Genomic DNA, 21,525 nt, shown 5'->3' with positions numbered 1-21,525 from the left:
CTCCAGGATTTGAACACAGATAGTCGGAGTACAAAGCCTGCCTCCTAAACAGTTGGTGCTGGGTTAGTTTCTTCCCTCAAAATGTCTCATGTGATTTAATATGCCAATTTCCCCAGTGGTGTAGACAGTAAAGAATCTGTCTTCAATGTCGGAGTCCCGGGTTCGATCCCTGGGTTGAGAAGATCCCCTGGAGAAGGGAATGGCTACCCACTCCACTATTCTTGCTTAGAGAATTCCATGAACAAAGGAGCCTGGTGGGCTACAGCCCATTGGGTCCCAAAGAGTCGGACATGACTGAGAGACTAACATGCATTTCTTCATGTCAAGGTCCCCTGATTATGCATTGCTCTTCTCTCTATTTTCCCATTGTCCAGTGTGTTTCAGGAATAGGTGGTCTGTAAATGATTTTTGGTTAATTGATCCCACAAGATTACATAGGAGTTCTTGGAAGAGCAATAGTTGTTTTAGTATCAGTATATCAGGTCTTTAGTATAGCAAGAACTTTACTGTATGTGGTGGGACTTTCAACTTTAATCTCCACTCACTCCTTTATCCATCTTAAAATAGACATGTTGGAAAGGGTAAGGAATAAATAATTGATGGTGCTGTAGCATCTAGTAATATGGTAGTTGAGCTAATGTGGATGAATCCTACCATCCCAAACACATAGAAATATAATACCCTTCTCCAAATTAATGTGTAACCCAAACTCAAAGAAAGAAAAATTCCCATGTACCAGAAATAAAAGGGAACACAAAGCCTGAAGTGTAAACAAAACCTGATAATAAGGTCTAAAGCCAATTATAGCCCTTGGAGAAGGCAATGGCACCCCACTCCAGTACTCTTGCCTGGAAAATCCCATGGACGGAGGAGCCTGATAGGCTGCAGTCCATGGGGTCACGAAGAGTCAGACACGACTGAGCGACTTCACTTTGACTTTTCACTTTCATGCATTGGAGAAGGAAATGGCAACCCACTCCAGTGTTCTTGCCTGGAGAACCCCAGGGATGGGGGAGCCTGGTGGGCTGCCGTCTATGGGGTCGCACAGAGTCGGACACCACTGAAGCGACTTAGCAGCAGCAGCAGCAGCAGCAGTGATGGGGGATGGGGTTCTAATATCCACATAGAGAAGAGGTAAGATCTTGGCCCATACAGGTGAAGGAGCTAGTATCATTCCTCTTCATAGAGCCTAAAACCTCAAAATTTGGTCCTACCCTTGGAAAGAAGGGGCTTCCCTTGTGGCTCAGATGGTAAAGAATCTGCCTGCAGTGTTAGGACTTGGATTCGATCCCTGGGTTGGGAAGATCCCCTGGAGACGGGAAAGGCTACCCACTCCAGTATTCTGGCCTAGAGAATTCCACGGACTGTATAGGCCATGTGGTTGCAAAGAGTCAGACACAACTGAGCGAGTTTCACTTCATTTCACTTAGAAAGAAGAACAGAAAAATTTTACCCTGTGACCCAGGGAAACCTCAAGAAAGCTGCCTTCTGCCCATGTCTAAGAGTAAAGAGGAAGAGAGGCACCCATGAGAAAATTAAAACTCAGACATATACTTACCTGGTTGTGTGGTCTAAATTTACACCAGCACAGAATATAGGAGGACTTTCCTCGTGACCTTAAAACTCCTAAACTCGCAGGAGAAACAGGTGTCCTATTATGTATAGGGACAATTTCACAACCATGGAAAGCCAACCCCCTTCCTAAAAGACAAATCTATGATCAAAAATTACAAATCACACAAGGAAATGACACAAGCAAGAGAATACAAAAGCTGGACATGATGCAACCATCTGAAAGAGTATGTAGTACATATGTTTAGCATGATTAAAAAAAGAAACAGATGGAAGAGAAAATAGGAAAAAGAAAAATGATGCTGTGAGAAGGATACAGTAACTTCCAGAAATGAAACTTAGAGACAATGGAATTGAAAACTCAGTGGGGGAGTTCCCTGGTGTGCAGGGGTTAATAGTCAGCCGCCTGTTGCTCCGGCTAAGCCATGAGAAAATCACCATGGGAAAAGAATAAAAGCAAAATATAGCAATACAGCATAACCCAAGTAAAAATACATTGGGTTGATTAGTTGGGGTTGTCATACCCTGCTAAGCTAAGGAAAAACATAGTGTGCACTTTGGAATGCTGCTTGTGCACACACTAAGATGTTTTCCCAAGGCATATGCACGTCTATGACCTCCAGCTAGGTGATAGCCCTTGTACAAGAAAATAACAAAGATAGTTTAAAGTAATCAATAAAATGGGAGAGATGACTAGGAACACAGGAGGCTGCCTTCAACGTAGCACAACAGATACTTCCTGCTTGCCAAGACACTAAATTAAAGTGATGCGGTTCTGAGGAACAGGGCTCTTGATCCAAGAGGTCTTGAGTCCCCTGATCCCATCTTTAACACTTTAATTCTGTCTCTAGTTTCTCTTTCCCAGACCTCACGTCGACTGCTTTCGATCACTCCCTGCTGCCCTGGGTGCAGCACTAGTGGCCTAGTGTTTAGGATTCTAGGCTTTCACTGCTGTGTCCTGAGTTCAGTCCATGGTTGGCAAACTGAGATAAAGGACCCCCAGACGAACTGCTTGGCCAACTCAGTAGCGTATGAAAAATGAAAACAATTTCACTTTACATATATTTGAGTTGATGAGATTGTGGGTAAATTTTTAACACTTTTGATTTCCAGTAGAGTTGTTAGAATATTGCCTATGCAGTAAATATATTTTTTAAGGCTTAAAAATAAAAGTTTTATAGACACACAGGTATCTGTGTTTTGTGTCAGAGTTCATGTAAAGAGCTTATATTTTTGAAGCTACTCAGCTCCAAAGGAAAAGATGAGAAAAGGGGGCAGGTATATTTCAGTGGAAGTATAGGATAGAGAAACCATCCTCCTATCTATTCAGAGTATGCTTGTTGTTGTTGTTTAGTCACTAAGTCCAACTCTTTTGCAACCCCATGGACTGGAGCCTGCCAGTCTCCTCTGTCCATGGGATTTCCCAGGCAAGAATACTGGAATAAGTTGCCGTTTTCTTCTCCAGGAGATCTTCCCAACCCAGGCATAGATCCTGCATTTCCTGCCTTGACAGGCATGTTCCTTACCACTGAGCTACCAGGGAGGCTCAGTGTATGCCAGGCCATTTGTTAATAACTTTATTCACCCCATACTTTTTATTTTCTGGTTATCAACACTCAGATTAGCTCCTCAGGGGCTTAATCTAGTGCTTAAAATAGTACATAACATGACAGCATGGCTAGATAACTATTTCAGTGGTAATTAAGAATGTATTTTCCTTTGCCAATAGTTCTTATTTAATCAAGACAGATTCAATCTGTGAACCAGAGAACTATTCTGGGGCTTTCATTAAAAACCACAAAAGATTTTAATCTCTTTTCTGCAAATACCCTAAAACAGGAACAATGCTGTTTTTATAAATCTGAATCAAATGCAATTCAGCTACTATCCCCAGATTAATTTTTATAACTATAAAGAACACATGTGCATAAGAACAAAGATTGGGTAGTGCCCCTATGAAGCGAGAAGGGAGAGCATGAAGTCCCTGTGAACTCTGGGTGGTGTCTTGCAGCTGATGTTTCAGAGGCCTCACTGGCTTCCCTAAGGACCCACTCTTGGCTGGGAGTGGATTTCCACAAGTGCCTTTGATTGTGGACAAATCAGGCTTCACAGCCACTGATTCAGCTGCCAGATCCTGGAATGAGGAGGAAAGGCCCACCCTCCGGCCCTGCTAGCCACCCAGGCAGTGTATGTTGCCAGAATGGCACGGGGCCTGTGCCTCGTGCCCTCGGCCCCTCCTTCCTCACCATACACTGATGCCTCGCAGCTCACAAACTGCTCCCATTCTTTGTTGAAAGGGCCGTGGTGAGATTTTGCTTCTTTTTGTTTTGTTTGTTTAAAATTAAAATTACCTATTTTCTTCTGCTGGACAGTATTTAATAGGGCAGGGTGTTGAGTTATCTGCTAGACTGGAGTACTGAAAAAACAAAACATGCATAAGAACAAAGTTTGGGTAGGACCTAGGAAATGGTGAGGAGAAAGGAGTGGATAGGTTGGTGCAATTAATTATTTATGACCTTTTATTTTGATCTCCAGAATTATTTCATAAACAATATTTTTAAAATAAACTTTGCAGGAAAACAAATCATCCCATTACCTCCAAAATAGGGCTACTGGACTGGCAATTGTTGTTTGAGACAACATGGGCATGAAACAATGACATCCTGTGTGTCTTTTCTATTTTAAAAAAAAACATTATTTTTGTCTGTGCTGGGTCTTTGTTGCTGCACGTGGGCTTTCTCTCGTTATGGTGCATGGGCTGCTCGCTGCAGTGGCTTCTTTTGTTGAAGAGCATGGGTTCTAGGGTGTACAGGTTCAGTAGTTGTAGTACATGGGCTTGCTCTGCAGCCTGTGGGATCCTCTTGGACAAGGAGTGCACCCCTGCATTGGCAAGCAGATTCTTAACCACTAGACCACTAGACCACCAGAGAAGTCCGTATCTTCTCTTTTAAGCTTAAGGTTTTAAACTGGAAGAAGAAATTTCTAGCTATGGTCTTGTTTTCCTCCCTAGCTTCTCCCTTCCTTGATTTACCAATGTATTTACATTTCATGTAAAAAACATTGCCAGCTCTCCAGGAGCCAATGAGCTGGTTTTATGATCCTGTTTTAAAACTGAGGACACTATGGCTCAGAGATGATCACACCTTGGCCCTCTGAAGGCACCTTTGAGGGCAGCCCTTTGGCCCTACCTCCAATCCCACCACTCGACAACAGGAGAAGGTAAAGTCATGACCCAAGTTATGTACTTTATAGGTGGTGGAGCCAGAACTCGATCCTGCTCTCCTAACACCATGTACTTCCCAACCATCTTAGTACCTGCTTGGGATCTTCCTGCCTGTGTGGGGAAAAGCAGGCCAAGAATGAGTTCCTGGTAATTAAAGGGCTACAACCATCTAGGTAACAATTGTACCTTTGGACTTACTTCCTGGACCTGCTGAAGGCCTCTGTATAGATATGCTATTCAGAAAGGTTCTTGGGCTTCATCTTCTCTGGTTCTGGGAGTGGCCCTACCATGTGCATCTGACCTGTGTACCCCTGGGTGGGCACTTAATCCCAGCAGCCCTTGGCTATGAATAAACCTCTCCATGTTCCTTCATCCATTCCAAGATTCTGACTCTGGAAAAGGGTAGGAAAGGATGTACACTGTGAAATCCTGGCTTCATCTTGGAACCTGGCAAATCTTCCAGTAATTTTTCTCTTATCCTGCGTCTCATTTTTCCAAATGTGTTTGAGACCAAGGCGTAGTACATCTATTCACAAATGTTAACTCCTGGCTGAGGTCATTCACCAGTATTTTTTGTTCTTGAGGGTCCTGGGATGACATCTCTGGCCCAGAGAGAATCTCCCAACTGCTTTTCCAAGTCTTGTTTGGTGTTTGTATTCTCCTTTCAGTCAACAAATATCAGAATATAATTTGTGATATTCAACTTCAAGAACAAGCTTGATAGAAAGCGTTCATTACTAAATACAGTAACTTATTCATTGTGCTTGTCACCTTTGATTGCTTTTAAATGACTCCTTGTGGAGACTCTTTTTATCTTTACCATTAAAAACCCATATCTGGTTAAAGGCTGAAAAATAGCAAGTACATTTCTTTCTAACTGCTTTGCATTCATTTGGGGTGGAGATGATTAGAGGCACAGTTAATCGTTGGTAATATAAACCCTAAGATGGGAGCACATGGGTTCTTTTGCTACCCAACAGAGTGCTTTTGTGGCTGGTTTTTAAGCACAGACACATCTCCTTTATTTTTACATACAGAGCTTTCTTTGACACACAAGCCAAAATTTTACTTGAAGCAACCTGAATACTAAGAGAGAGTATCTGGTTTTTCTGTTTGTTTAAAGCACTGAACATCACAGAGCATCCTTATAGAACAATATATTTACGTTCCGTATAGAACAGCTAAACATAGCTAATTAAGTAAGTAGTAAGCACAACATGCTTTTAATATTTGCTTAAAATATTTTGAATCCTTGGTGTTCTTAACCATTCTGGAGTCTCTAACGCTTAAGTTTTGAAATCTGTATCAAAAAAAATCAAAAATACAGAGGCTTTTTTGTTTGTTTGCTTTAACTGCAATTTCAAAAATGTTTATATGTATATGTTTGCTCCAAAAATAATTTAAAATGGCTGATCAGAAATACATTCAATAATGTATGTACAAAATAGAGATCAAGGCAAAGGTGAAATATGTAGGAAAATAAAAGCTAAAGATAAGGTTACTTATCTAATGTAACTTATAAATGTTTCATATAAGGTTACTTATGGGCTTCCCTGGTGGCCTAGATGATAAAGAATCTGCCTGCAGTGTGGGAGACCTGGGTTCAATCTCTGGGTTGGGAAGATCCCCTGGAGAAGGGCATGGCAACCCACTCTAGTATTGAGAATCCCCATGGACAGAGGAGCCTGGCAGGCCAGTCCATGGGGTCGCAAAGAGTCAGACACGACTAAGCACAGCACAGCACAGCACAGTGGGCATGAGAAGTATACCAGAATTTAAATGAAAACTCTACTGTTGATTATAATTGACATCTCTTCATTTGCTCTAGTGTTCTTAACTGTATGCAAATAACTCTAAATTTTCACATACTAATTATTTGCATTTGCAAATTAACATATCCAGTTATATCCTTCCTAAATGTTCTTGCCCTCTAGTCATTTTACTTCCGATTAGCATGTCATCCATCAGAGGTTGATGAAGAAAAAAAAAGATGTGTGAGTCATCCCAAAAGATGTGTGAGTTTTCTTTCTTGATTAATAGAAGGTAGTAGGGAGTGGCAGTTGATGGGAATAGGGTGGGGTAGGGCAACTGGATGTTATTAGAAGAAATACTTAAAATTTGTGAATTTTAGTTGTCAGAGTCCTCTCAGAAGTGAAACAATTCATACCAACATCATCTTAAGGCAAGCTTTCAGAGAATGCATACTGTTTCTTAATATTGAACATTTCCCTACTATATTTAAAATAGATAACCAACCTACCATATAGCACAGGAAACAATACTCAATGTCTTGTAATAACCTGTAAGGGAAAGTAATCTGAAAAATATGTATAACTGAATCATTTTGCTATGAAACTAACACATTGTAAATCAACTCTACTTCTATAAAAAGAGAAGAGTATTACTAAAATTTTATTAAAAGAATATGAGAAAAATACAAACTGATATGTAAAGTATAAAATATGTAAAATATCTATAGATAGACAATAAAAGTGGTGTGTAAAACAATTGTTATATTGGGCTGGCTAAGATTGAACTTTTTTTTTCCTTCTCACAGTATTCTTTGATGTTTTGTCATGATAATATAATTGAAGGGAAATAAAGGAGATGGAAAAAGCTTGCATATGAATTTTACTTTTTACAGATTTACTCATTACCTTTTAAAATGCAATTTGTTTTTTAAGTCTAATATTTGCCGACTCAAGGAAGATCATCAAAATTATTTTTCTTGCCACTAAAAATTCTATTTGGGAGATATTTTTTCATAGCAATTTATACCAAAAAAATCTAATGTTGTTCCTTTCTTCTTCCCAATCATTGTTTTTCTTAGGGATTGTTATAGGAGTCTTGGTTCGAGAATACAGCAAGCTGTCTAACCTGGAGAAATTCTACTTTTCCTTTCCTGGAGAGATACTGATGAGAATGCTGAAACTCATCATTTTACCATTAATTGTATCCAGCATGATTACAGGTACCTTTAGAAAACTGATGTTCTCTGTGATTATTTAAGGAGCCATCTAATCACCTGAGTTGTTCTTATTAAGGAAAAAATCAAAATGCATCTAATGTATCACACACATACATACCTCCCTTGGAAAGTACATATTTGCTTGAGTGAAATATTTCATTATTCACAAAGTGGCATTGCTCTGCCTGTAGCACTGTCTACCACAGCTCAGATCTTCGTTTGACCAGCTGTAGAATGTCTCGTGAGGAAGGGGAAAAAAAGGCGTATTTGGTCACTTCCATGTCAGCCATCGGGCTTCCCTGCTGGCTCAGAGGGTAAAGCGTCTGCCTGCAATGCGGGAGACCCGGGTTCAATCCCTGGGTCGGGAAGATCCCCTGGAGAAGGAAATGGCACCCCACTCCAGTCTTCCTGCCTGGAGAATCCCATGGACAGAGGAGCCTGGTAGGCTACAGTCCACAGGGTCGCAAAGAGTCGGACACGACTGAGCGACTTCCTGTTCACTTTTCTTCCTTCCGTGTCGTCCAGCATCCTCAGGCAAAATGTGGTTACCAGCTTGGATCATGTTTTCTGTAATTTACTCATTTGTTTCTCAGCTGCAGCCATCATGCCTCTAGCCTTTCAGCCTGCAGGGTCCTCTGTCCCCTCTTCTCACTACTTCCACTCCTCCACAGATCTCAGAACCTACTATATACTTGCCTTGGAAATCTGCCCAGGGACCAGTAGTCACATGTTGTGGGAAAGGTTTAATGATGGGTTGGTACCATATTTCAAAAGCCTGGTGTTTTTAAACCTGAACTTGTGACACACTTGAATTTGGAAATGATTTTTCCCTTATGAATTGTTATGTTGCAGGGTATCTTTATAGAACACACTCCTTTATGTAGGTAGAGATTAATTGGCTTTATACAAATGTCAGTCATCTGGGTATGGTTAGCTCCTCTGTGGCTTCCATACTTTCTTGTCTTTTTCTCATTCTGGCAGTAGGTAAAATGCAGCAATTGCTAGTATTGCCAACTTGAAAATCACAGTTTTATATAACCATGCAATTAGGGTTCTTGACATATCCTCTTCTAGAACATTTTTCTCTACTGCCACTAAAGAGATGTAGGACTGATCTCTGTAGAGCTGGACATTGGCGGGGGGAAGGATGGATGGATGTCAGGCTCTGCTGCTTTCAGCAACTGCATTGCTTCAGTGGTAGACTTAGCCATTGAACTTTTGAAGTGCCAAACTCCAATCAGACCAGAGTCCACTGGAAGCCTAGTTCTTAAGTGGTCTTGGTGTTCTTGGCTTATTATAGACATAAAGAGAATATAATTATGTTTTGAAATGCCTGGTTTCTTTTAGGGCCTGCAGCCAGAGGGCCAGATCAGCAGACCAGTCCTTTGTACCATATAATGATTATTTGTTTTAACTTCAAATTATTGGAGGCATTTAAAATTTGGAAGACTTCATGTAAACATCCATATTTCTGGCTTCTTCTGAAAAAAAAAAAAAAGATCAGGAAACACTGGGGCCAGTTCCCCACACACCATAGTGGTTTGGAGCTGAGAAACAGCCACGGTGTTTAGTTGGTGCAAATGCATGTGAGATGCCACAGTTCCTGTCACTCCGATACCTCACCCACTTTACTCATTCACATTACCTGCCTTCTCCTGTGGAGATGGCTGTTCTATAAACCCTTAGAATTTTCTCCATATCAAAGAGTTGTAATCTTTTCTTAGGGTCTTTTGAGAACATGATGAAAGCTTTGGACTCTCTCTCAAGAAAAATTTTCAAAGCTGTTCCTATGTACTGTATTTTGCATGCAGTTGCACAAAGGTTCATAAACTACTTTGTGATTGATACTTACATCTATGGAGGAAGGTATGGAAAGTTGATCCAGCTTAGGCAGCAAATCCAAAACCCATGCAGTAAGCCAGATTTTATAAGAAAAGGTAACAATACTGTGTGAATATAGTAGTTGGATATATTAGATGTTGAAAATATGTACTTGGCATTTGATAACAAGTAAGATTTTTGCAGTCTGTTTTGAGTGCTAGCTCAGCCTTGCAAATAATCTAGGAAAATAATTTGCATTCCACTTGCATAGCCCAGCTGCTTTTTGAAGGTGTAGCACAAATCTGGAAATTTTTACACTTTTCCCTCATCAAAACCCACAGTTAAACACTATCCATTCTTTTGACATAAAGTGATAAAATGGTCAAAGATTCAAAGGACATGAACAAAGCAGGAATGGGTACAATGATGATAATTTGTGTTTTAAGTTTTCAGATTAAAAGGAAAAAATAATAACAGTACTAAGGCAAGGTTATGGGAAAACAGGCTCAATCACTCTTTCAGTTACTGTATAATTGGAACCAACTTTCTGGGGAGAAGTTTGGAACATGTTCTGATCTTTCTACCTTGCATTTCTATTCTGATGAATTTAACATAAATCATCAGAGATAGGTTCAAAGATTTAGGTACAAGGGTGTTCATGGTAATATTTGTTTGTATAATGGTGACAAATTATAAGCAATCTAAATGTATGTTATACCCATAAGTTAGGATTCTATGCACCTATTAAAAACTTTGTTTTGGAAACATGTTTAATGAAGGTTGAAAATGTTCCTGTTACAATATAAAGTAGGAGAATAAAATAAATTAGATAAGATATTGTGTACAATACAAATTTTATTAAAATTTATATACATTTTTAAAAGTTAGGACCAAAACCAAATGGCTAGCAATGATTAGATTCAGTTAGTAAGAAAAAATGATCACTGAGCTTTCTTTTATGTTTTAAAGGCAAACACACATTATTTTTCTGTTTGTTTTGTATTTTCTTTCTTCTTTTTTCCTTCCTTCCCTGCCCTCCCTTTCCTTCCTTCCTTCTCCCCTTCATTGCTTCCAGAAGAAGTAGGTGGGATGGATTCTGCTCTGTACCCCTCCAGCCTTGCCTCTGGTAGTCTCCCTGCCCTTCTGCTCCCCAGCTCTGCCCCCTGCCCCTGCTCAGCACCACCTTTACCTGGTGTGTGGTCCTTCCCCGAAACCCTGCAGTGATCCTCAGCCTCCCAACCCAGAACAGAGCCAGGAGGGTGAAGCAGAAGATGGCTGTGGAAAATATACAGGAAGCGCAGCTTTCAAGTTTCAAAAACCTTTATAAATCCAGCAGATCAAGAGCTTATTTCATACACTTATTAGGACAAAGGAGAATTCATGCTGGAAGCAGGGGAGAGCTGAGTGAGTGCCCTAAGGATACATAAATCAGTGGCAGAGAGACAGTAAAACCTGAGACGAATAATCTGTACTTATGCATAATCTTGCCAAATTAACAAAGTAACAAAACCTCTGCCATCAAAGCCTCTGCTGACATAAAACTACTTTATAGTTTTTTTTTTTTAAACAGGGAGAATCTCTCTTCATGTGATAAGCCGTCACATTAATCAAGGAAATTTGAATATAGACTGGTTATTAGGTGGTATAGAGAAATTTTTGAGGGACTTCCCCGGCAGTCCAGTGGCTAAGTCTCTGTGCTGCCAATGGAGGGGGCTCAGGAACCATCTCTGGTCTGGGAACTAATCTCACATGCTGTGTGGTGTGGCCAAAAATAAATATATAAATGAAAGGTTTTAATTTAACAGAGAGTTTGTTATTCATAATACAAATAAATTCTTTTAAAAAAAGAAATTGTTGATAGTGCTGATAGTGGCATTTAATTATATAAGAAACTGATATATTTTTTTTAAGTGTATAGGATTATGTAGGGATGAAAATGACATGTCTGGAACTTGCTTTAACACACACAAAGAGAGAAGGCACAATGGACATCATCTCAAGGCATTTTTAGAGGCAGATAGTTTAGGCACTAGCAGAATCCTACCCTTAATTTATATCCTGAAGGATACACCCATGCCACATGCAGAATATCTGCACTTTGACCCCATGAGCGTTAAGGTCTGTAAGCTGTATTTGTATCCCACAGCCAGCGAAATAGCAGGGGAGATGGCTTATGAACATGCCTGAGAAGTGTGGCTCTGGAAATCCTGGCCCAGGTCTTAATCAACCAGTGAGTTTAAATTTAGGTCACATTTTCTTTAATACCCAGCACAGGAATGAAACGACTCCTTGCCTCCTGTTCTGAGAGATTCCCCAAGCATCCCCATAGGAAGCTGTCTTACTCCCCTGATGCAGAAGCTGGAACGACAACAATCTGATCTCACCTCCAGAGGCAGAGAAAGGTTCCCCGTTTGGGGTTTAACTAAGGCTTAGAGATAAATAGCATTTATTAAAGCTTAAATACAAATGGTATTTATCAGAATATATGTGTGAATGGTTTCCCTACAAGAGAATCTGGAAAGTGTTTTTGTAAAGGGCCAGATAAGTGAATATTCAAGACTTTTTGAGCCATATGGTCCCTGTCCAACTCTCCAACTGGGTATCACAGAAAGGCAGCAATAGACAATATGTCAGTGATTGGGCCTGGGTGCATTGCCAATAAAACATTTATTTACAAAAAAATTAAAAAAGAATAGGAGACAAGCTGGCAGCTGAACTATCTGAGTGACAAACCAATTTCCGGAGAAAATGCTACTCATACCAAGTGGTGAGTGTAAATGCCTTGAAGAGACACTGAAGAATGGAGGATGGAGCAGATAAAGTGACATCTCAAGGTATTTGGAGACACACACACACACCCCCCCCCCCCGCCCCCGGTTTTAAGTTCAGATTTCGCAGGTGACATCCTTGTGCTATTTAGGCTGGGGAGGGCATTTTTTTTAAGAATATGTATTCATTTACTCGTAAGTGGCTGTGTCCTGGGAAGCCACCCACACCTCCAGTAGAAAGAATCATTCCATGTGCCTCCCTGAAACAGGTTCAGTTTAATTCAGCAAACACTGGTTAACTGTGTGAAAACAAGCTAATCCTGTGAGGGACTGATGTTTCCTCCAGCCACCTGGTCATGGACCTCAGGTCTTCTGCTGGTCCGTGAGTCCCTTGTTGGCAAGAAGGTATAAGAGGTGAAGATGCACATATCATTTGGCTGCACACCTTGCTGTTAGGTAGCTAAGAGCATCCACTATCAACTTTAGCTATGGGGGAAAAGTATGCTTGCTTTTCTTGAAACACTGGTGTGTGTTTGTTTGTTTGTTTTTAATATAGTTCAGTCTCTATGATTATAAATTTAAAACTTCCTGCTGGAGCTTAAAATCATTCAGGTTGAGAATGAACATCTTAACCTCATTTGCACCATCTAGAACCACTGCATTCTGCCTGCATTCCAAGAAACACCTCCTTCGTTTTTCCCAACCTTGTTTGGGAACCAAGAAGATAAGATGTCCTAAACAACTTTGCACACACAAATTAAACATTTCCCTGAGACCAGAAGTTTTTGTTGCATTAGAACACAGCTGTTGAAGCCAGAAGGCTTATTATATTAATTGGTTTTCTACAGTGCCTTTTCTCCAAAGAAGGAAGGTATACATTGTGTACATAAGGGATGGAGTTCCCATAATGAATGTGCCACTTGTTGCCACAGTAACAAAGAGAAAAATGACAAGAGATAAATATCCCCTGCTTCAGTCTCTGACATAGTGAAGCCCAGAGAATTCACCATGAATGAGCTTTCCTTCTTCCTAAACCAGTACTAGACTGGTTCACAGCTCTGTTCAACTGAGTTAAAAAAAAAAAAAGTGAGACTCATATAGTTTAGTCACTTTTCCACAATTGCCTCTCTTTGTCAACCTAATATAAAAGCAAGTACTTTCATCATTTCTTTGGAACTTAATTCTTTATGATGGCTTCCATGTCACATAAGACTTGTATTAAATAAATGTGCATGTTTTTCTCCTGTTAAGAAAAAATGAGAAATCATGCAGGGATTCTAAGGAATCTCATAAGTTCAATATGTGGATCTGGAAGACATTCGTTCATGCCTTCATATCTTCAATGTCCCAGGCTGTATGCTGGGCACACAAGACACAAAGAGATGTCCAGGTCTTCAAGAAAAGGAGACTACCTTTGCAATGCTCTGTGATAAGTCTTTCTGGGAATGAGGATGCAGGAAGGGACACTGGGTGGAGTTTTGAAGAAGAGAGAGGAATCAGATGAAGTGGCAGGCATTCTAGACAGAAGAAAATAGAAGGCTCAGAATCTTGGGAGGACAGTGAGACTTTGACTGGAAGGCTGCAAACCTGGGGAGGAAGCAAGGGAATGGAAGGTAAGGGCATGGCTTCATGGGGTTTGTGCACCTTCCTGGGGATTCTGGACATAAGCTTGTAGGCACGGGGAAACAGAGCAGTGACTCCCACCTGTGCCATTCCCGCCAAGAAACACCCTGAACAAGCTTTCAGTGGAGAAGTATTGTTTAAAAGAAAATTCAGTAACACTCAAAGATGGTAAGGCAGACTTTATTCCAGATTGTCACAGTAGGTAGAGGGACCACTGCAATGGGACTCTGCAGTAGAGGAAAGAGAGTAGGTTCAGGTCCGAATGAATGCAACATGAGGCAATGGGAAATGATGGCCAATGACCTGGGTAGCAGGATCAGTGGATGGAAAATTACTGTGAAGAAATGTCAGCGGTAAGGGGGATTCTGGCTAAATCGACCTAACAGGATTTTTGGTAAAGACAGCCCAGGGTAATCAGATACCACCTCTGCACTATGACACAGTGTTATCATTATCCATAATATGTCATAGTGCATGGAAAGTGCTATTTTCTGTTTTCTCTGGGGAAGTAATGAACTTATTTTTAATCCTCATAGCAACCCAGTGAAAGTAAGTAGGAACTTACCTCTATCTTTAGAGATGAGGAAACAGAAAGTTGAAGAGAGATTAAGCCAGTTTTCCAACACAGATCATAAGGGCAGCACCTAGGACTGCCCTCCAGCACCCAGGGGTGATGGATAATGAGGAGCCTGATTAGATATGGAGAGTGATCAGATATTGGGGGTTTGATCAAACTAACTTAGCAGTGTTCTTGCTAAAACTAGATTTTACTAGTTAGGCCTAGGAGAAAATTTTTTAATTTACTCTTTTGTCTGATACTATAAGAAGTTTCTAGACAGTCCCTACATTGGCATCAGAACCTGCAGGGCCAATATTAGAATCAAGCCAAACCAGGTGAGTTCACACAGTGCATTCATTCTGGAAACGAAAACAATAGGATTGCTCTGCCTCGCATGTTAAGTTCCCCAGCAAACAAGCAGCTTCAACCCAGAGACCCGAGCTACCAATTTTTTGAGATAAGAAGAAGCAAAGAGAGAGCTCAATAATAACTAGGTTGTGGTAGAAAGCTAAAAAAGTCTCCCTGAGCTGTTCGCTATCCCGATGTCAAAGCACAGGCTTTGAAGAGAGTAGCTGAGCTCCTCAGATCCTCTGAGGTGTGTTTAATGCTTATTGAACAAGAAACCTCCTATAAAAGCTCATTGGGTCTTATGATAAATTGGTCCCAAATACAAATAGCACTCTCCTTTATGATATTAAAAAAAAATGTTAAAACAGCTCTTGGGTTGCTGAAGAAACAGGAGACTCGCCTGCTGCTCCTTGACAGATATTTTGAACATCAAATGTGAACCTGCTGACAAAGGCTGCGAGAGCCTTTAGTTCATTTTGCTGGGAACCAGTTTAATGTTGTTAACTTCACAGAATAGTCTGGGAGGTGACAGAACCTATTGAAAGGGACTTCTTTGTAATAATGTCTCTTAAGAAAAACTGACGTCATAGGGGAAGCATGCACAGAAACATATTTTGCATGCTCTCCTCTGCCTTTTCTTTTTCCCTTTTAACATCCTAGGAGTATTAATCCAGGCTGCCCTGATCAACAGAGTGAGAGCATAGCCTGACCTCAGCCTTGTTTTTTTCTGGGGAGGTAATGAACTTATTTTTTTAAATCCTCATAGCAATCCAGTGAAAATAAGTAGGAACTTACTTCTTTCTTTAGAGATGAGGGAACAGAAGTTGAACGGCGATTAAGCCAGTTTTCCAAGATCACACAGATCATAAGGGCAGCACCTGGGGCTGATGCAGACTCCCGAGCTCCATTCTGGAACCTTCTGCTGCCTGAGGACCAGAGCCTGGGAAGAGTTGCCTGGAGCCTGGTATCAATCAATATATGTTCATGGAGTTCCTCCCATGTGTGAACATTGGTGACTAGGCAGATATCTAGGTCTCCTGCCCTCGGAGTGCTTACAGTCTAATGAGAAAGACAGACATTAAATAAGGAGTGCATTAGTAATAATTGTGAAACATGGTATGAATGGGATGCCAAGTGAGGAGAGCCTGATTCAGCCTGGAGACTCAGGGAAGGGCTCTGAGGAAAAGACTTAAAAGCGGTTGAAAGAAGAGGAGAGTGAGACAGTCCAGCAGAGAGAAGAGCCTAGGCAATGGTCGGCTCTAGAAGAGGGCTGGTGGACCCTGCTGCAGGGCAGACAGGTGCCCTTCCCTCGGGGTCTTGTTGGCCTGGGTAAGGATTTCCTGTGTTATATTAAGTGCCAGTAGAAGCTTGCACCTGCTTGTGAAATGGCCCGATTGATGTTTTAAAAAGATCTCCTTAGTGGCCATGTGATTATGGAAGGGACAAACGAGTTAATACTTGTGAAGTGCCTTCCTTGTGCTCAGTGACACACTTTGTTATTGACCATTTCATTCAGCAGTAATGGAGGCTATTGACTGAGTAAAATTTAAATTCTGGTTACTGTCCTAGGCGTGCTCTAGATATTGTTTCTAACCCTCGGAACAGCTGTTGTGCAAGATGCCATGGTTCACTTTGCTCCTCATAGTTACCCTTTAGGTGGCAGTTCAGTTCAGTTTAGTCGCTCAGTCGTGTCCAACTCTTTGCGACCCCATGAATTGCAGCATGCCAGGCCTCCCTGTCCATCACCAACTCCCAGAGTTCACCCAAATTTATGTCCATCGAGTCGGTGATGCCATCCAGCCATCTCATCCTCTGTCGTTCCCTTATCCTCCTGCCCCCAATCTTTCCCAGCATCAGAGTCTTTTCCAATGAGTCAGCTCTTCACATGAGGTGGCCAAAGTATTGCAGTTTCAGTTTCAGCTTCGGCATCAGTCCTAGCAATGAACAGCCAGGACTGATCTCTTTAAAATGGACTGGTTCGATCTCCTTGCAGTCCAAGGGACCCTCAAGAGTCTTCTCCAACACCACAGTTCAAAAGCATCAATTCTTCGGCGCTCAGCTTTCTTCACAGTCCAACTTTCACATCCATACATGACCACTGGAAAAACTATAGCCTTGACTAGACGGACCTTTCTTGGCAAAGTAATGTCTCTGCTTTTCAATATGCTATCTAGGTTGGTCATAACTTTCCTTCCAAGGAGTAAGCGTCTTTTAATTTCATGGCTGCAGTCACCATCTGCAGTGATTTTGGAGCCCGCCAAAATAAAATCTGCCACTGTTTCCACTGTTTCCCCATCTATTTGCCATGAAGTGATGGGACCAGATGCCATGATCTTCGTTTTCTGAATGTTGAGCTTTAAGCCAACTTTTTCACTCTCCTTTTTCACTTTAATCAAGAGGCTTTTTAGTTCCTCTTCACTTTCTGCCATAGGCAGAGACATTTTAAATCTCCATTTTATAGGTGGGGAAACTGAGTCTGGGAGGAGAAGGCTGGGATTTGAGCCTAGGGTGTCCTACCAAAGTCTGTGCTTGTCTCTCTCCATGCCAGTGGCCTCTGCTGGTGACAGAGACAGGAGTCATCTGGATAAGAGGATGCCTCAGTGCAACAGTGTTGCTTGGATGATGTGTCCATTCACAATTGTGAGACATCATCAAATGCCAGACCGGGAAAAAAAAAACAAAACCTTCCAATAACAGAGTTAATTCTGACAACTTAATGGCAAGGTGGAGAGAGATTGTCACGAAATTTTGTTCTCTAGTGGGTGGTAGCTTAATCAGAGAGTCCTCAGAGGAGACTTTTACCCTCGGGTGTTTATTTTTAAAACATGCTATTGTTTAGCCCACGGCAACTTCTTCCTTTGCAGTGTTTTTATTAAAAAAAAAAAAAAATTCTAATAGATTGTTACTGCTTTGGTCAGGAGCCAGCACCCCAGCTCATCCAAGCCTCCTCCAAAGGTAAAAAAACAAGTGTGGTTCCTTAAAGAGCTAGCAGGTACCCCTGAGTTCCTGGGACTGCTTGGAGTATATCTGTCTCTAGGCCACAGCCCAGCCTCAAAACTATCCCTAGATTTAAAGGACAATCCTGGACCCAGTGGTAACTGGACTTGTTAAAGAAAAGAAATTCAATGATACTTGTCAATTTGGGAAGGCAGACTTTTCCTAGGACCATATAGACAGTTGTAGGGACCACTGCAATGAGATTCTGCAGTGAAGGGGAGAGATTGGGCTCAACTCTGAATAGAGCATGAACAAGTGGGAATTTATAATCGAAAATTAGGTAGGGGTCAGTGGATGGACAACTCTTAAGAGGAAACATCAAGGGTAAGGGATTCTGGCTAACCCGACCCAACAAGATTCATGTTGAAGACAGGCCACAGTAAATCAGAAATCATCTGGGAGATGGTGGAGGATAAGGAACGTGATCATATATCAAGGGTAAGAGGTTCTTGCTAAAATTATTTTGCAAAGAAGTACACAGATGGGCCTACGAGAAGACTTGGAAGCCTGACTAAAATGTGGCCAAGGAAAGAATCTTTGTCAGAATCCTGCTCATCTTTTTCTGCTCAGTTCAGATGCTCACTATTGCAAGTTGCTCCTGGGCACCTCAGCCTGTTGACACCTCTGGTTCCTCTGAAAGCCCATGGTACCTGTTCTCTGGACCAGTGCTTCACAGAGCATCCAGGTTTTAAAGTGGGTGGGAAAGATCTGGTTTTATAAATTTCCAATCCACATGGATCAATAATTTTTGTAAACTATAACATTAATGAATTACTAGAAAAAGATATAAAAAAAGAAAAAGACAAAGCGCTAGCCCTGTTTTTTGTTATTACACTCAACAGGCATAAAATTACTGTTCAGTTGTTATAAACATCTTTAAACGCCCTTTGATCTCTGCAGATCCTGCCACACCAGCTTTGTGGTGTATTAGTGTGCAGTCCTTTCTCATTTGTAAATTCCTTAAGGGAAGGTGTCAGTGCCCAGAAGAATTGAGTTCTAAGAGTGGGCTGTAAGGAAAGGTGGTCTTCTAGACCTCATCAGACACAAGGTGTGGCCAAAAAGCAAGGAATCCAGGAGGGTCTTTAGAGTAAAACCCCAGGATAAAGCACAATGATGTTTCACTTGTTTGGGGCTAAGGTAGACCCACCATCTGACCTCCCCACAGTAAATGAGGGGGACATGTGGCTAGGTGTGACTAAGGAATTGCTTTTAAATTCTGTTTAATCTCAATTTAAATAGCCACATGAGGCTAATGGCTACTGTACTGGACATCAACACAATCTCTAGACCTCACCAGAGTGTCCAGCATTTCATGCGTGCTCAACAATGTTGAATGAATAGACTCAAGCTTAACTCCATTACAATAAACCAGGTAAACGATGAGGATAAACCAGATAAGCCATCATCTCCTGGTGTGCTTTTCCTTCCCCATGCTGACCACAGTGCTCTGAAGACTGAGGCTATTCTTTTCTTTCTCATTTTAAAGGTTTTTTAACTTATAAAATTATTTTTAATTGTGGTAAGATACGTACAACATAAAATTTACCATTAAGCACATTCACATTGTTGCATAACCATCACCACCACCACCCATCTCCAGAACTCTTTTCATCTTGCCAGCTGAAACTCTGTATCCATTAAATAGCTCCCCATTCTCCTTTATCAAGGGGGTCATATTCTTAACCACTGTGTTATACTAACTAAGATCATGGCATCTGGTCCCATCACTTCATGGCAGATAGATGGGGAAACAGTGGAAACAGTGGCAGATTTTATTTTGGGGGGGCTCCAAAATCAATGCAGATGGTGATTGCAGCCATGAAATTAAAAGACGCTTACTCCTTGGAAGGAAAGTTATGACCAACCTAGACAACATATTGAAAAGCAGAGACATTACTTTGCCAACAAAGGTCCGTCTAGTCAAGGCTATGGTTTTTCCAGTGGTCATGTATGGATGTGAGAGTTGGACTGTGAAGAAAGCTGAGCACCGAAGAATTGATGCCTTTGAACTGTGGTGTTGGAGAAGACTCTTGAGAGTCCCTTGGACTGCAAGGAGATCCAACCAGTCTATTCTAAAGGAGATCAGTCCTGGGTGTTCATTGGAAGGACTGATGCTGAAGCTGAAACTGCAATACTTTGGCCACCTCATGCGAAGAGTTGACTCATTGGAAAAGACTCTGATGCTGGGAGGGATAGGGGGCAGGAGGAGAAGGGGATGACAGAGGATGAGATGGCTGAAGGGCATCACTGACTCAATAGACATGAATTTGGGTAAACTCCGGGAGTTGGTGATGGACAGGGAGGCCTGGCATGCTGTGATTCATGGGATCGCAAAGAGTCGGACATGACTGAGCAACTGAACTGAACTGAACTGATACTAACTTCATGCATGTGCTACAAAATTCTAGTCCAGCACTACCCAGGTGCTGTGAAGATGGAAATGTTCTCTCTGTATGTTGTCCATTGCAGTAGCCACCAGCTCCATGTCACAAATGAGCACTTGACATCGAGAGGAGCTGTCTTCAGAGTCCAAGGTCTGGATTAAGTTACCGTTCAGAGAACAACATTCACTGAGCTAGACCACACACTCTCAACTGGAGCAATGTGGCCTTAAGGCAGCAGAAGCAAGTTTTTAGGGGTGGGCGGCAAGCTTACTCTTCTCATGTAAAGAGCATATGCTATGTGCTAAGTCACTTCAGTCATGTCCAACTCTTAGCAACCCCATAGACTTTAGCCCACCAGGTTCCTCTGTCCATGGGATTCTCCAGGCAAGAATACTGCAGTGGGTTGCCATTGCCTTCTCCAATGTAAAGAGCATATATATATATATATATATATATATACATATATATATATATATACACACACACATATATATATATATACACATTTAGTATATGAACAGATGTACAGTTTGTGCTATTAAAATTTCATGGGGTGGCAATGAGCAAAAAATATCTAAAACAGTCTGGGAGGGGCAAGTCGGTTGGAGCACATAATAATGAGAAAAAACAAGAGAAACACTAAAATGCTAAATGTGTTCTCACATGGAGGTCTGTTATGAGTGAAAAGTATTCTTGTTTGCCACTCTGGGAACCATACCAAACTGCCCTGTGTGAGTGGGTTTTAGGGAGATTACCTGCCAAGTTCCTAAATCTCTAACATAGGAGATCTTTGAAATGGGCTCACTTTGTAAGGAGCCATAAGAAGTGCAGTGGGCTTCCCACGTGGCACAGTGGTAAAGAACCCGCCTGCCAGTGCAGGAGGTGCAAGAGATGCGGGTTTGATCCCTGGGTCAGGAAGATCACCTGGAGAGAGAAATGGCAAGCCACTCCAGTATTCTTGCCTGGAAAATTCCATGGACAGAGGAGCCTGGCAGCCCGCAGTCCATGAGATCGCAGAGTCAGACAGAACTGAGCACACATACACACATAAGAAGTGTAGCTTTTTCTGTCACATGGAAGCATTTAGTACAAAATTCACAAAGCACCTTACTTAATGCACTGAGGATCCAGGAAGAATACGCCTCAGTCCAGAGCGCTATGGTCAGCATGGGGAAGGAAAAGCACACCAGGAGATGATGGCTTATCTGGTTTATCCTCATCGTTTACCTGGTTTATTGTAATGGAGTTAAGCTTGAGTCTGT

General features: G+C 41.5%; 1 protein-coding gene across 1 annotated transcript in view; it reads left to right on the top strand.

Moving 5' to 3' along the window:
- SLC1A1 (solute carrier family 1 member 1) overlaps positions 1–21,525 on the top strand; it is a 75,257-nt gene that overhangs the window by 27,258 nt on the left and 26,474 nt on the right. Inside the window, exon 2 of the mRNA XM_040244243.1 lies at positions 7,626–7,766. Coding sequence (XP_040100177.1) covers positions 7,626–7,766 — 141 coding nt within the window. The remainder of the gene's footprint in view (positions 1–7,625; positions 7,767–21,525) is intronic.

This window comes from Oryx dammah, unplaced genomic scaffold (assembly GCF_014754425.2).
Source record: "Oryx dammah isolate SB20612 unplaced genomic scaffold, SCBI_Odam_1.1 HiC_scaffold_1, whole genome shotgun sequence".
NCBI classification, from domain to species: domain Eukaryota; kingdom Metazoa; phylum Chordata; class Mammalia; order Artiodactyla; family Bovidae; genus Oryx; species Oryx dammah.
Note: the sequence above shows the minus strand (reverse complement) of the source record. Positions and strands in the feature narration are given on the sequence as shown.